The sequence below is a fragment of the Sus scrofa genome, chromosome 14 (assembly GCF_000003025.6).
Source record: "Sus scrofa isolate TJ Tabasco breed Duroc chromosome 14, Sscrofa11.1, whole genome shotgun sequence".
NCBI lineage: Eukaryota > Metazoa > Chordata > Mammalia > Artiodactyla > Suidae > Sus > Sus scrofa.
This window is the reverse complement of record NC_010456.5, coordinates 48,267,106-48,282,456: the sequence shown is the minus strand read 5'-3', so window position 1 is coordinate 48,282,456 and position 15,351 is coordinate 48,267,106. Positions and strand designations below refer to the sequence as shown.

Here is a 15,351-nt window from a genome sequence, read left to right as displayed (position 1 = left end):
CAGCCCGTAAGATTAAGCAGATGCCCACCCTCTGATGCGGAAGTCTACTTCCAGGTGTCTACCCAAGAGACACCACTATTCCACTAAAACAAATGTTCACAGTGGCTTTATGCATAAGGGCCTCCAACTGGAACCAACTCCTATTGTTAAAATGGATCAAAATACTGTCTTAGAGGGAGTCCTATTAGGGCTCAGCGGTAACAAACCTGACTAGTATCCATGAGAATGCCGGTCTGATCCCTGACCTTGTTCAGTGGGTTAAGGATCCAGCATTGCTTGAGCTGTGGTGTGAGTTGCAAGCACGGCTCAGATCCCGAGCTGTTGTGGCTGTGGTGTCGGCCGGCAGCTGCAGCTCTGATTTGACCCCAAGCCTGGGAACTTCCATATGCTGCAAGTGTGGCCCTAAAAAAAAAAAACAGTAATAATACTGTCTTAGATTCATACAATAGAATACAACCTAACAAATAAAAAATAGCAACTGATACAAGTGACAACCTGGCTCAATCTCAAAAACACTATGCTGAACTTTAAAAGACTCACAGACACAACGGATCTTGTACAGCATGATCCCACTGAACCAAGTTCATAAACACGCAAAATTAACCAAGAATGGCAAAAATCAGAACAGAGGCTGTTTATGGGAGATAGGAACTTTTTAGGTGATGGAAATGTTCTCTGTCTTGACTGAGGTGTTGATTACCCAGGGATATAATTTGTAAAAACTCACCAAACTGTTTACTTAACATTTGTACCTTTCACTGTATGTAAATTTTACCTCAATTTTTTGTAAAGAAAAGGCAAATCAGTCTTGTCTCATTCTCAGTATAATATTTCATTGGTGGTTTAATAAACTGCCATTTTTAGTCATAATTTATGAGATTCCACCATAAATTCTATCCATACTCCTATTTTTTCTGACCATGCCCATGGCATATGGAAATTCCTAGGCCAGTGATCAAGCCTGAGTCACAGATTGACAATGCCAAACCTTTAACCCACTAGGCCACCAGGAAACACCTTGCTTTTTTTTGTTTTGCATACATATTTTTAATTTTAAAAAAACTTTTTTTTTTTTTTTTTTTGGTCTTTTTAGGGCTGCACCCATGGCATATGGAGGTTCCCAGGCTAGGGGTCGAATCAGAGCTGTAGCCAGCTGGCCTACATCACAGCCACAGCAATACCAACACCAGATCCAAGCCACATCTGTGACCTACACCACAGCTCACAGCAATGTCATATCCTTAATCCACTGAGTGAGGCCAGGGATTGAACCTGAGTCCTCACGGATGCTAGCAGATTCATTTCCGCTGAGCCACCATGGGAACTCCCTGTATTCCTATTTTTTAAAAAGTCCCTAAGAATTAAGGAAAGATAGAGCATACGCATTTATTCAGAACTCTGATTTACTAAACCCCAAACTAAATCTATAGATATTAATTTACTCTAAGAGTCACAAATCAATTCTAGGGGTCCAGGGACAGTTAATATTTTGTGCTGGGCTTTTGTGCTCTGACTGTACTTTACATGGATTATCCCACTTAGTTTTCATGACAACCCTGGGAGATGCTATTGTCAAGTCATCTCCATTTTACACTTGAGGAAACTGAGGCTCAGAGAGACCTGGGTCAGAGCTGGCAGGTACAGAGCAAGGATCTGAACTCTGGGCCCATCTGCTTCTCAGCCAGGTTCTCAATCACTCTACCTTCTTGTGAACCAGGAAGGTGGGAACCTGAAAAACTAAGTTTTCTAAAAAGACCCAGCTACACACGAGCAGGGAAATATCCACAGTCCAGGACTTCGCTAGTCTTCACATCTTCATGCCCTGGTGCTACCACTCCCTGTTCTGAAACCACCCAAGCCTTCCCCCCGACAAAAGCCCCTTCGGGAGCTCCTCTTGGCTACTTTGAAGATATCCCCAATTTCTGGTCCCCACAACATGCCAAAACACAAAAAAGCAACAGAAACAGCATGACCTCATTTGTAATGAAGGAAGGTGTACATATGTGTTTTCAGTAGTGAAGCTGTTTTTCAATGAGTCTCACACTAGCCTTGGATATAGGAATGGAGGAAAGGGAGCCGCTCTCTGCAGGGGAAGGGGCAGAGGTAAGTGCTGGCCCCACGTCTGCCTCTTTTCCTCCTGGCTGCCCCCTAAAAACATCTTCTGGTCTCTGTGCTAAGGAACTGAGTTCCGATCCTCTCAAACAAGCATCCAGAGCCTTCCAAAGCCAGGATCACTGCAACTTCTTCTCCCAAAGCACATCCCTCTTCCATGTTTCTCTGTCCTACGTTACTATACATTGTCCTCAGGGAAATCTGCGAAACTATGTCACTTTACTAGTTCCAGACACCTACCGAGACACCTGTCTATTATCTTCTCTTAGGAGAGAGCAGCCCTGGGTCTGGCCCTCCTCATTCCACCCCCTCCCGTCATCCACACTTGGCCCCCTAGGTGCTTCCACCAGCTGTGAGCTCTAGAAGAACCTGTGCTGACACCACTGGGGACACAGGGGTCTATTTTCTTCAGTTGCTCCCTGTCTATCAGTACTTCTCACAAAGACATAAAGTTAATATCAAATCATCAAAAAGAGCTTCCTCTTAGTCCAGGAGCAAGCACCTGGACTCTGGAATCAGGGAGGCCCAAGTGAACCCTGGCTGTGACACGGGTGAGTCATTTATGCTTTTGAACCTGTTTTCTTAGGACTGCTGCAAGAAGGGAACTATTAGTGAAGATGATGTCACAGGTGAATGAGTGTCTAATAGTTCCTTTCTGCCATCATACCACACCCACCGCAGTGGCTGACAGAGAGTCAGTCATTAATAATCTCTTCATGATGTTCCACCAACAGGTAGCAAGGACCTGCTATGGGCAACTTTGCTCCTGTGGGAGCTAGAAGGATGGAGCTCTGCCCTCTACCTATCCTGACCTTGTTGACAATGATCATTACAAGACTTCAAAAAGCCAGGTCTGGCAGAATAGGAACCCGGCACTTCGGGGAAATCACACTCATGAAAGCCTGCCAAGGCGATACGAGGTCCAACCGCACTCTGATCCAGAAAGCTAATGGGCGGCTGTAACGCAGCTGACTGCGGTTTACCCTGGGGGAAGGGGCACAAAGCCCGGGTTCAGCTGAAAGCACTTGCTAGACAAATGGACAAACGGCTTCCCAGGGGAAAGGCTGGCTGTCTTTTCCCGCTAGGTGAGATCAATGAACCCACATTACCGAAAATCCAGGAAGAACCAGGGCCCAAGGGACTTGCAGGCTGAGAAACAAATGCAAATGGCTGCGTGGGCAGCAGAATTAGAAAAATTAGACCTGAGATGCTGGCCCAGCACAGAGAAGAGCCACCCAGCCTACCTGTGGAAGCACATGGCTCTTGCACTGAGGACTTGCTCCTGCTGGCGCCACTGCCAGAGTCTCCTCCATGCCTGGAAGGCTGCAGGCAGGGCTCTCTGCTGGAAGTGACTGTCAGCTCGGGCCTGCAACAGCTAAAGCAAAATAATGAATGACCTTTATTTGTATTTTATATTAAAAAAAAAAAAGACCTTTCATCAGGGTCATACCCTTGAAGGAGAGTTGCTTCCTACACAAAAATTTTTTTAAAAATAAAAATCATTATTTTAAATGTTTGCCAATATAAGTGAAAAATGAAATATGACAGGTGAAAAAATTTTCACTTTAGTTAAAATTGGAGTTGGAGGAGTTCCCTTTGTGGCTCAGCAGTAATGAACCTAATATCCATGAGGATGTGGGTTCAATTCCTGGCCTTGCTCAGTGGGTTAAGGATCTGGCATTGCCACACAAAGCTATGGTGTAGGTCTCAGATGTGGCTTGGATTCCACGTTGCTGTGGCTGTGGTGTAGGCCAGCAGCTGCGGCTCCGATTAAACTCCTAGCTTGGGTCTTTTCTTTTTTTTTTTTTTTTTTGTCTTTTTGCTATTTCTTGGGCCGCTCCCACGGCATTTGGAGGTTCCCAGGCTAGGGGTCGAATCGGAGCTGTAGCCACCGGCCTATGCCAGAGCCACAGCAACACAGAATCCGAGCTGCATCTGCAACCTACACCACAGCTCACAGCAACGCCGGATCGTTAACCCACTGAGCAAGGGCAGGGACCGAGCCCTCAACCTCATGGTTCCTAGTCGGATTCGTTAACCACTGCGCCATGACGGGAACTCCTGGGTCTTTTCTTTTTTATGTCTTTCAATTGAACCTCAAATTTATTCTTCATCATGTGTGTTATCAATATTTTTCCTATCGTGGAATATATCTTCTGATTTTGTTTTTAATGTTTACTTGTAATACAGAGTCTTTAACTTTTTATGCAATTATAAACGGCTACTATTATTTCACCGATACATCAGTAGAAAGACAGATAACTGATCAAAGAATATATATACCTCCATGATCTAAAACTTTCGGGGGAAGCAATAAAGATGTGTGGTTTTTTAAACAGGACTGCATATTTGTTGCTTCTGCTTCCCTTGAATCTGGGTGGGCAGTGACTACTCTGACTGTGAGAGTATGGTGAAAGCGACTCTAAGTGACTCCCAGGCTGGATCATGAAGGGCCATATGAGTCTGTCTTGTTTACTGAAACACTCGCTTTTGGAGCCTAGGGCTGCAACCCGTGTGGCCGGACGACATGGAGGCCGCCATAATGCAAGGAAGCCCATGCCTCCTGGAGAGGTCCTAAGGGGACCCGGTCAACAGTGGAGCCCAGTCTTTAAGCCACGCCAGCCCAGGAACCAGACATGTGATGAAGAAACCTCTAGAAGATGCCAATCCTCTGCCATCAGAATCTTCCCAGCAGAGGCCCCAGTAATCACAAAGCAGAGACCAGCCATCCTTGCTATGTCCTGTATCAGTCTGACCCATAGAATCCTTAAGCATAATAAAATTGTGGGGTTTTTTTGGCCACACGCACAGCATGTGGAAGTTCCCAGGCCAGGGATAGAACCTGTCGCCACAGCAGCAACCTGAGTCACTGCAGTCACAATGCCAGATCCTTAACCTGTTAGAGGATCAGGGAACTCCAAATGGTGGTTGTTGTAATAAGTCACCAAGCTTGGGAGGATTTTCTATGGAGCAATAGAAAACTAAACAGCTTGCCTCTGTAGTGTGTGAGTGTGTGTGTGTGTGTGAGGTATATGGGTGCACACATTCCTACCCACACAGAGGGGAAAAATATACCAGGTTTACTCATCAAATGTCATCTTAAGAGGCAGAATTATGGGTGTTTTAACGTTTTTCTTTTTTATGTCTTCCTAGAGTTTTCAAATTTTCTATGATGTCTACATATTGCTTATGGGCATTTTCAAATCTAAACAAGAGGAGAAGTAGCAGCATAATCAATTCCCACAAACTTATCCAGCTTCAACAATTGGCAAACATTTTTGCCATTCTTTATATACTGCTTTTTAAAAAGAAAGAAACCCACAATAAATCATATTTTTATCTTTTCCTGAAATAGAAAGAATGCATGTGCTCCTTGGATATCTAAACAAAAGACATTCAGATTGTTAGCTAAAGATTAAAAAAAAAACCAGCAACTAAACAGGGCTCTTATTATTTTTTAGCCCCTCCACTGTGCTACAGCCTGAGAGATAAGGACTCTGACCTCTGACCTTCTACCAGTGCTGGGCCCCAGGGTCAAGGAGCACCCTTTTTACAGGGAGGACCAAAAAGATACCCTTTGCTTCTCTTCCACCTTGAATAAATACAACCTTTCAACTCAGGCGCTCACAAAACAGCTCTTTCTTTACATTCTGTTGAGCTTGCGTTAAATGAACTTGAGAGACCCAGTGGCAATGTCCTTTTCAAACAGCCACATAATCAAAAGGTAGACACCAATTCTAAGCATTTTCTAGGTGTGGAAGGCAAAGGTGACACACACACAAAAAGGCATCCCCAGGTGAGTGCAGTCTAAACACCAAGACCTGAGGCGATCCTGAGGGAAACTCCAAAGCAATTCCCAGTAGCTCATGTTTGCTCATTCACTCGTCCAAACCTGAGTCAGCACCCACCCTCTGCCAACAGCTCAGGACTGGAGACAGGCGGGAGGCTGTGCCCTCAAGGAGCCCACAGCTGGCAGAGTGGAGACCAGCAAACAACATGAGATGGACAGGCTGAGAGGGCTGCATGCAGGGTAGGGCAGCCAGAAGGGGTAACACCTGAGCTGAAGGGCCACTGGGCACAGGAGCATGTCCAGGAAAGGCCTGGCTAGCATGCAGCACTGAAGGGGCAGAATGGGAACAGGAACGGGGAGAGGAGTAGACAGGACCAGCCCCCCCAAGGAGTTTGTATGCCTCCCCAAACTATGAGGAACCCAACAAACTCTTTAGGTTCCAGGTGTTAAGACTCCAGCAAGCGGCAGATAGAGGAGGGGTGCAGGGGCAGCACAAAACACGGGGCAGGAGCTGGGTTTGTTTCACCACAGGGATGGCCAGAGGCCATGCAGCACCACTGCCACTGCCAGCCAGCCCTTGCAGACAACATCAGCCATCATTCATTCCTGAGCCTGAACGGGGCCTGACATCCTGGGCTCAGGACTCTAGGCAAGTACCCCTCATCATCAGAGCCACCCTGGAGCTAAACTACATGCCCTGTGAGAGAAGGAATTTCATTTGCTTGCGTCACAGCTGTCTCCTCAGTGCTTAGCATGGGGTCTGAGGCAAAAGTGGCTAAGTTTCTCAAATGGAGTTGAATCCATCTTTCTCAACCTGCCCTCACTAATCTGCCAGCCTGACCCCACCTCCTCCTGCCACTGTGGGCACCCACGTCTCACACTGTTTAGCCCTGGGACACAGCACTAAAGCTCTGCACCTTCCCCAACATCTCCCGAAGGTCCCACTGGGTGACAGGCTGGCTGAGTGATATAAGCAATGATTTGGGCAAAGATGTGAATGGAATGGCTGATAGGCTCACCACCTGCAGAGAGAAGCCGCATTTTCAAAACAGATGAAGGAATAGGAGTTATGGAGACTGACATCACTGGAGGGGGCTGGGAGACATATCTGAGCTTTTCACAGCATCCTCTCTTCCAAATCAGAACACCAGACCCCTTGGCACAGGCCTTTTCCAAGCATCTTTCTTTTTTTTTTGTCTTTTTGCTATTTCTTGGGCCACTCCCGTAGCACATGGAGGTTCCCAGGCCAGGGGTCCAATCGGAGCTGTAGCCACCGGCCTACACCAGAGCCACAGCAACGCAGGATCCGAGCCGCGTCTGCAACCTACACCACAGCTCACGGCAACGCCGGATCCTTAACCCACTGAGCAGGGCAGGGACCGAACCCGAAACCTCATGGTTCCTAGTCGAATTTGTTAACCACTGCACCACGACGGGAACTCCCCAAGCATCTTTCTAAAGCAGGTGGATCCAAGAGTGCAAGGCAGCAGAGCTCCCTCCTCTGAAGAACCCCATACCTGCTGGGACCGCCGCTTCCGGGTGTACTGTAACCATGACTTGAAACACTGGCGCAGCAATGTTACTCTGAAATGAAACATGCAACAAGGTAACTGCCTCTCACTTACAGGTTTCAGGTTTTTAAAATTTCATTTTGACTTTCAGGCAGGTCAATATGGGTGTAGGTACATCCTGAGTGTTAATGGTGCCCCCACGGGTTTCATTCTAGGAGAGAGGGAAATAAGAACCTCATGTCTAACATGAAATCTGCCAACCCTTGATTTTGGACTGTGGCTTGCCCCCTCGATCCAACACATGTGACAACTTTCTTGTAAACCTAAATAGACCACCAAATACGGTGTCTTTGGGACTCAGGTAGCATGTATGCAATCCCCCAAATATCCTGAAATTTCTGGTTTTATGGCCGAACTCTGGGGCCTGTTGAGGACCACCTGGGTCTGTGACAGACTTTCACACAGTGATACTGAGAATGAGAACCACAGCCAACTTTATAAATCAGGATTTAGAATAACGATGTACCCTGACAACTCCAAACTGAGTCAGTTAAATATTGGGATTCTCACTGATGCATTAAAAAGTGCTCCAAAATTGAACCTATAACTACACAAACTGAGTTAAATATGCTATTAGGGGAGGACACAGCGAACATTTTTTTCTTTTCTTTCTTTTTTTTTTTTTTTGGTCTTTTTGCCTTTTCTAGGGCCGCACCCGTGGCACGTGGAGGTTCCCAGGCTAGGGGTCCAATCGGAGCTGTAGCTGCTGGCCTACACCAGAGCCACAGCAACACCAGATCCGAGCTGCATCTGCGACCTACACCACAGTTCACGGCAATGCCGGATCCTTAACCCACTGAGCAAGGCCAGGGATTGAACCCACAACCTCATGGTTCCTAGTCGGATTCGTTAACCACTGTGCCACAATGGGAACTCCCAACAGCGAACATTTCTTGTAGCAAGAAAGCAACAGTGGGTGGTTCTTTTGGAAACGTTAAGGACTAAAGGGTTGGAGGAAGGGGTCCAGGTAGCCTTTATTTTTCACTTTCTTCTTTCCTATATTTCTCAGGGACCTGTGGTGCTTTTATTTATCTATACTAACTGAATGATTAAAGAATTGAGGATACTCTCTATACCCTCCAAGACCAAGCCACAAACACCCACCTGCCTGGGCCATCTCTCTAACACCAATGATACATAAATTCCAAGATGGAATGTCACGGATGCCTGAAAACCGAGGTGGTGGTAGCCGAGCACCAGTACAAACATCCTCATTCTACCTCCCATCTCACAACCAAAAGGAAAACTCAGGCTCAGGGACCACTGCTTTATAGCAGGGCCTTTCTGAATCTGCATTATGGCATGGAAGGGTGAGTAAGGGCTTCTGGAGACCAACAGGTCTGTCACCACAGGCCCGTGCAGAGCCTGAGGAGGCCGCAGTCCCCACCTGTAGTGGTCCCAGGCAGCACACAGGGAGGGGAGGTGCTCTCTTTCCTCCCTCTGCTCGATCCGAGACTGCCAGACGTTCCAGAACCTGCGCAGTAGCTAAAGCAAAACAAGAAGGAAATGGAAGCTGATGAAAGCAAAAGGTAAAACGCTCTCTCCTGACCCATTAGTTTGGAAATCCTTAACTCCAAAGACAGTAAGCACCCCCCAAGCAGGAATTACCTCAACTTGGAGCACCCGACCTATGGCAGGCTTGCAAAATAATTACGGCTAAGCTATGTGGAACTAATCAGGGCCAACATAAGAGGCAAAAAACTGGACCTTCCACATCAATGGAAATCAGAGATAAGAAGCTATTCTTAATCTGAGCCTAATGGAAGACAATGCCATTTTAGAAATTAAAACTGACCTTCTTATACATTATTGCCTATGAAGTAGTCTTGCCAAAAAATGTTTAACTTCAATCTAATCAAACCCTTAGATCTAATTTCTAGTTTATAAGAGCTACAAAGGAAAAAGGAAAATCAAATGACATCAAAAGGAAAGAGGAGTTCCTGTTGTGGCTCAGTGGTAACGAACCCAACTAGGATCTATGAGGACTTGGGTTTGATCCTTGGCCTCACTTATTGGGTTAAGAATTCAGCTTTGCTGCAAGTTGTGACAAAGGTCACAGAGGTGGCTTGGATCCTGCGTTGCTGTGGCTATGCCATAGGTCTGTAGCTGTAGCTCCGATTCAACCCCTAGCAGAGGAACTTCCATATGCTGCAGGTGTGGCCATGACTGGAAAAAAAAAAAAAAGTGTACATTATGCTAAGTGAAACAAGCCAGTCACAAAAGGGCAAACACTGTAAATCTGAGGTACCTAGAAGAGTAAAATTCACAGAGACAGAAAGGAGAATGGTGGCTGCTGGGGGCTGAAGGAGGAGGAAGATAATAGGAGTTACTGTTTAATGCACAGTGCTTCAGTTTTGCAAGATGAAAAAAAAGTTCTTTTTTTTTTTTTGGCTTTTTTTTTTTTAGGGCTGCACTCACGGCATATGGAGGTTCCTAGGCTAGGGGTTGAATCGGAGCTGTAGCCGCTGGCCTACGCCACAGCCACAGCAAAACTCAGGATCAGAGTCATGTCTGCAACCTACAACACAGCTCATGGCAACGATGAGCGAGGCCAGGGATCGAACCCAAAACCTCATGATTACTAGTCAGGTTCGTTAACCACTGAGCCACGACGGGAACTCTGAAAAAATCTTCTTGAGCTAGATGGCAGTGATAGCTGCACAGTAATGTGAAATGCCATTAACTGTATACATAAAAATGGTTAAGATGATAAGTTTTGTTATGAGTATTTTACCACAATTAAAAAATAAGTATGTTAAACAAAAGAAGTGGGAGGGGGAAGGGAACTGTTATTAAGAGTCTTAAGAGACAAAACCAAATGTGGTGAGTAATAATTCTTAACTGGGTCCTGGTTTGAAAAAAGAAACAGCTATCAAGACATGTTGGGGGGCAACTGTGGAAATTTGCATATGGGCTGGATATTGGATAATATTAGAGAATTACTGTTCATTTTTTTAGATGATAAAGATACTGTGGTGATAGAGGGAGACGGTCTTCCTTTTGGGTAACGTATACTGCAAAGTTTAGGTGTACAGTGTCATAATGTAATTTACTTTGAAAAAAAAAGAAGCAAACATTAACAACTGTTGATTTAGATGGTAAGGTAGGTAGACATTTACTATACTATTTTGTACATTTTTCTGTATGTTTTCACAATTAGAACCTCATTCTCCTACACCCAGAAGCACGATCTATAAGTAGAGATAGGATGTTTGCTGTCCTCAGGTAAATTAACCACTGAAGACATCACACTCCCAGTGCAAACACAGCCAAGCCCTCCTGGAACACAAGACTTAAAAAGTATACTCCCGAGGTCAAGGATGGAATGCACGGTCCCTGAGCTCTGGTTCAACTATCAGTTTTCTTAGCAAACTGATAAAAAACTGGGATTAAACAAGAGAAAAACAAAAGTTTCTCTATCCTCTGACATGGATTACTAAAGAAAACGGAGACTAAGAGGAGTCTAAAGGTCTGAACAAGTGTCAAAGCACGCTTGTTAAAAAAGAAAGAGAGGGTGTTCCCATTGTGGCTTAGGGGGTTAAAAACCTGACCACTATCCATGAGGATGTGGGTTCAATCCCTGGCCTTGCTTAGCAGTTTCAGGGTCCGGCATTGCTGTGAGCTGTGGCATAGGTTGCAGATGCGGCTCAGTTCTGGTGTTGCTGTGGCTGTGGCTGCCAGTTCCCACTCAACCCCTAGCCTGGGAATTTCCATATGCTGAACTGTGGCCATAAAAAGCAAAAATAAATACGCAAATAGATAAGAAAAGGAATGGCCATCAGGAGAGGTGCCGTAGTACAGAAGAAGACCCTCACCATGACATGATGCTGCTGGTGAGCGAGATTCCTCCTCATTCGCTGGAGGTGGGCACGGGTCACGTTGTCTTTCAAGGCTCTAAAGCAAAAATGCTGTGAAAAGAAGAACAGACACAACCAGTTACCAATCAGCGGTATTTGTGAAAACAAGGACAGTGCCCGAGAAGCTGGCAAGAGGCTTAGCCGTGGCTGCTCACAGCTGCTCCATGTTCTTGGGAGCCTTTCTCTGCTTGGACAGTCAACTGGGAGCCTGATAGGAGTCGGCCCACACAGTAGGCACTTAATAAACAGCTGTGGGACCACTCCTGGTGTCCACAGATACTGCACGGGAACAAACATACCTCACCTCTGACCATGAGAGGTCTGTGACCCAGACGGGAACACTAAACCTTTGATGTTGAAGGTCAGAACATCAACTCTGCCTCTCAGAAAAAAGACAGACTTTTAGCCTACGGATTTTTTAACCATGTGAGATCAACATGTACATTACACAACTATAGATGCAGTTTTGCAAGAGCAGAACAGAAGAGAGGACTCTTTGGTGGGGTGGGGGGAGGATAAGTACGGGTGGGACATGCTGGTTCCAGCACATCAGAAATGCCTCCCGTGTGCCTAAGCAAAGCCTGTTCCCCCACAGCTTGGGCTTGTTTTCTGAGACAGGAACAATAAGGGGCTTGCATATCGTACTCTGTGGGCCCCCGAAGATTCCTGAATGTGCCTGATGGCCACCTGGTGTGGTGAGGGTGGGGAGAGCAGGGATGACTCCCCAGACCTGGCTTCACCCACAGCTCCTCCTTGTTGGTGGACTCAAAGACTAGGCTTCCACCATTAACAAGGGGGTCTGCCATGCAGAAAATCCCGAGACTAGATTATCTCTAAGGATTCTCTGCCGCCCCAAACCCCTTGAACCTCACACCAGTACCATCTCTGATCCAAAATGAGAACAGAGACCCGACAATTAAGGAGGGCTTCATGGAGGAAGCTAACCACATAACCAGATGCAGTTGAAGAGCACGATGTGGGCTGGGCCCCCAGGAGCTCTTACCAGCAAGCAGCGCCTGCGGTGCTCCTCAGCCCCCTTCCTCCAGATGACAGCTTCTGCACACAGTAGCACATCTGCTGAGTTAAGGCCTCTCGTCTCAACAAGTGACCCACCCAAAGGGTCCCGGCTGCAGGAAGTAAGGGGCATGCCAGGCAGGCTGGTGTCCGCTCCCATCACCTCCTGATGACCCAGGGAAGTACAGCTGAAGGGGAACCATGTTATTCATCAAACAGCTGGCCTGCCTTTCTACCCTCTGAGGCCCATTTCAAGAGAGGCAAAAATGGGAGTTCCCGTCGTGGTGCAGTGGTTAACGAATCCGACCAGGAACCATGAGGTTGCGGGTTCGGTCCCTGCCCTTGCTCAGTGGGTTAACGATCTGGCGTTGCCGTGAGCTGAGGTGTAGGTTGCAGATGCGGCTCGGATCCTGTGTTGCTGTGGCTCTGGCGTAGGCCGGGGGCTACAGCTCCAATTCGACCCCTAGCCTGGGAACCTCCATATGCTGCAGGAGCAGCCCAAAGAAATAGCAAAAAGACAAAAAAAAAAAAAAAAAAAAAAGAGAGAGAGAGAGAGGCAAAAATGGGTGGGATGAATTGCCATCAATCTGAGTAAACATTTCAAAATCTAAGCAGAACCTGCTCCTCCTTCTGCTTTCTCTGTTTTGGCATCACAATCCAGTCAGATGTTTGAGTTAACAAACCCTTGGAGTTGCTTTTCCTCCTTTTTTGGCTTCCAAGTCCATCTGCTCCCCTCCTGGGTCACCCCTACTCTGTCCCACCCCACGTGGTCCCTCTGTGCCAGCTTTGCTCCCATCACTATGCTGTCTCCTTTCTAGGTACAGCTCTGCTGCATCACTTCTCTTCTGAAAAAACCTGCAGAGGCTCCGCAGTGCCAGTGGGACTAAGGGATTCCTGACCACCGCACCCAAGGGCCCTAAGAGCCAGTCCCCATCCTGAACCTACCCGCCCTTCTCTGCTGCCCTCCATGCCTCATAACTCACTGCAGACTCCCAGCGCCACCCCTGGATGCGCTCCCTCACCTACGCTGGTGTAAATGCCCCTCCTGACTTCCCTACCGGGAAAGTGCGTCCTCCCTAAAGTTTAAATTCAGCTTAAGCATCACCTCCCTGGTTACATCTCCACAATAGCTTCGGCAGAACGTGCTATAAACCTTTATGATCACACTTACCGCACCACATTACAAAGACTGATTTTCACATCTACTTTCCCCACTAGACCAGGAGCAACTCTTAGTATCTAAGTTTTCCTATATTCCAGGACTCAGGGAGGAGTTTTAAAAAGAGCAAGAATTCAATGAACATGAGCTCCCATTGTGGCTCAGTGGGTTAAGAACCCAACATAGTATCCATGAGGATGTAGGTTCAATCCTGGGGCCCGCTCAGTGGGATAAGGATCTGGCACTGTCATGAGCTGTGGCCGAGGTCACAGATGTGGTTCGGCTGCAGCATTGCAGTGGCTGTGGCCTAGGCTGGCAGCTGCAGCTCCACAGGACCCCTGGCCTGGGAACTTCCATATGCTGCAGGTGCGGCCCTTAAAAAGATAAAACATTAAAAAAAAATTTTTTTTTAGGTTTGATGAACAAATAAACATGTGGGTGAACAGCCAAGGTTATTCAAATCCTGCACCTGGGCACATACTGTGGTGGGGCAGGGATTAGGAAGATGCACGGGAGTCAAAGGCCTGGGATAAAAAATCCTGGCTCAGCCAATGAGGCTGAAAATCACTTAGCCTCCGGATCTGTTTTCTCACCTGTCATACAGAGATGGTGATACCCACTCCAAAGGGTTGCTCTGAGGGTTAAAGAGATAATGCATAGTGTCTGCACACAGTAACAGCTCAGTGGAACAGAAGCTAGGATACTCATGGGAGGGCCATTTCTAAAACAGAAATAAAATGAAACACATTCCCAAAGCAGAAATGGCCATGGCCATTTCCACCATCTAATGGGTAGAAAAAAGCAATAAATGATAACAAAATCAGGATGGAGGGAATGACCCTGAGGGGGAGGAAAGGGACTGCTGTCAGGGAGGAGCAGACCGCAGTGTGAGCAATGTGCTATTTTCTGAGTTGTGTTCATTTTACTACTATTCTTTATAAATGTATGTTACGTGCACTTTTCTGCATGAATATTCCCAATGAAACAGAAAGCTTTAAAAAGGAGTCAACAAAAATCAGGGCTGTCTTAAGCTATTGGCTAACTCTTCCCCATGTATCTCCTGCCCCTTGTCGTACAGGCTGCTGGGTTCTTGCTGCTCTGGCTGAGGTGATGGACAGGGCTGGCTGGTGAAAAGGATACAGTGTTTCCAGTGCGTAAAGGCCCTGCGCAGCGCCATCCTCCTGGCCAGCCCCTTCACCCGAGCCTGGTGGGCGTACAAGCTCTGCCTCCGCTCCCAGGCCCACTGCCAATCACAGAAGTGCGCCTGGAGCACAGTGACGTAGTGAAATCGCTCAGCCATCGCTGCAACAGAGAAAATGGCTTAAGTGCTGCCCACTCTGGGCTGGGCAACAAGATGGAAGCATCTTTCGTACAGGCTGAAACCCACTACTGGCAGGCAGCAGGGATTTGAGGACACAAGAATGTTAGAAGAACAGATTTTTAAACACAGGAGGGTTATTAGGAATCCCTTAGCTATATCTCTTCTCTCCTAGGAAAGAGAAAAGGGTTCTATCAAAGGGCTGAGGCTCTGAGTCAAGTACTGATGAACAGGAATGGGGACTGCTGTTGTTTTTTTTTTCCGTGTGTGTGTGTCTGTCTGTCTGTCTGTCTGTCTAAGGCCACACCTGTGGCATATGGAGATTCCCAGGCTGGGGGTCAAAGTGGAGCTGTAGCCATCAGCCTATGCCAGAGACACAGCAACGCAGGATCTGAGCCGCTTCTGTGACCTACACCACAGCTCATGGCAACGCTGAATCCTTAACCCACTGAGCAATGCCAGGGATCGAACCCACCACCTCATGGTTCCTAGTTGGATTTGTTAACCACTGTGCCACGACGGAAACTCCA

The 15,351-nt window shown here is 47.0% G+C and overlaps 1 protein-coding gene across 1 annotated transcript in view; it reads right to left on the bottom strand.

Moving 5' to 3' along the window:
• Positions 1–15,351, bottom strand: part of SFI1 (SFI1 centrin binding protein) — a 92,972-nt gene that overhangs the window by 21,054 nt on the left and 56,567 nt on the right. Inside the window, 6 exon segments of the mRNA XM_005670867.3 lie at positions 3,357–3,487; positions 7,420–7,486; positions 8,861–8,958; positions 11,289–11,381; positions 12,334–12,404; positions 14,644–14,805. Coding sequence (XP_005670924.2) covers positions 3,357–3,487; positions 7,420–7,486; positions 8,861–8,958; positions 11,289–11,381; positions 12,334–12,404; positions 14,644–14,805 — 622 coding nt within the window.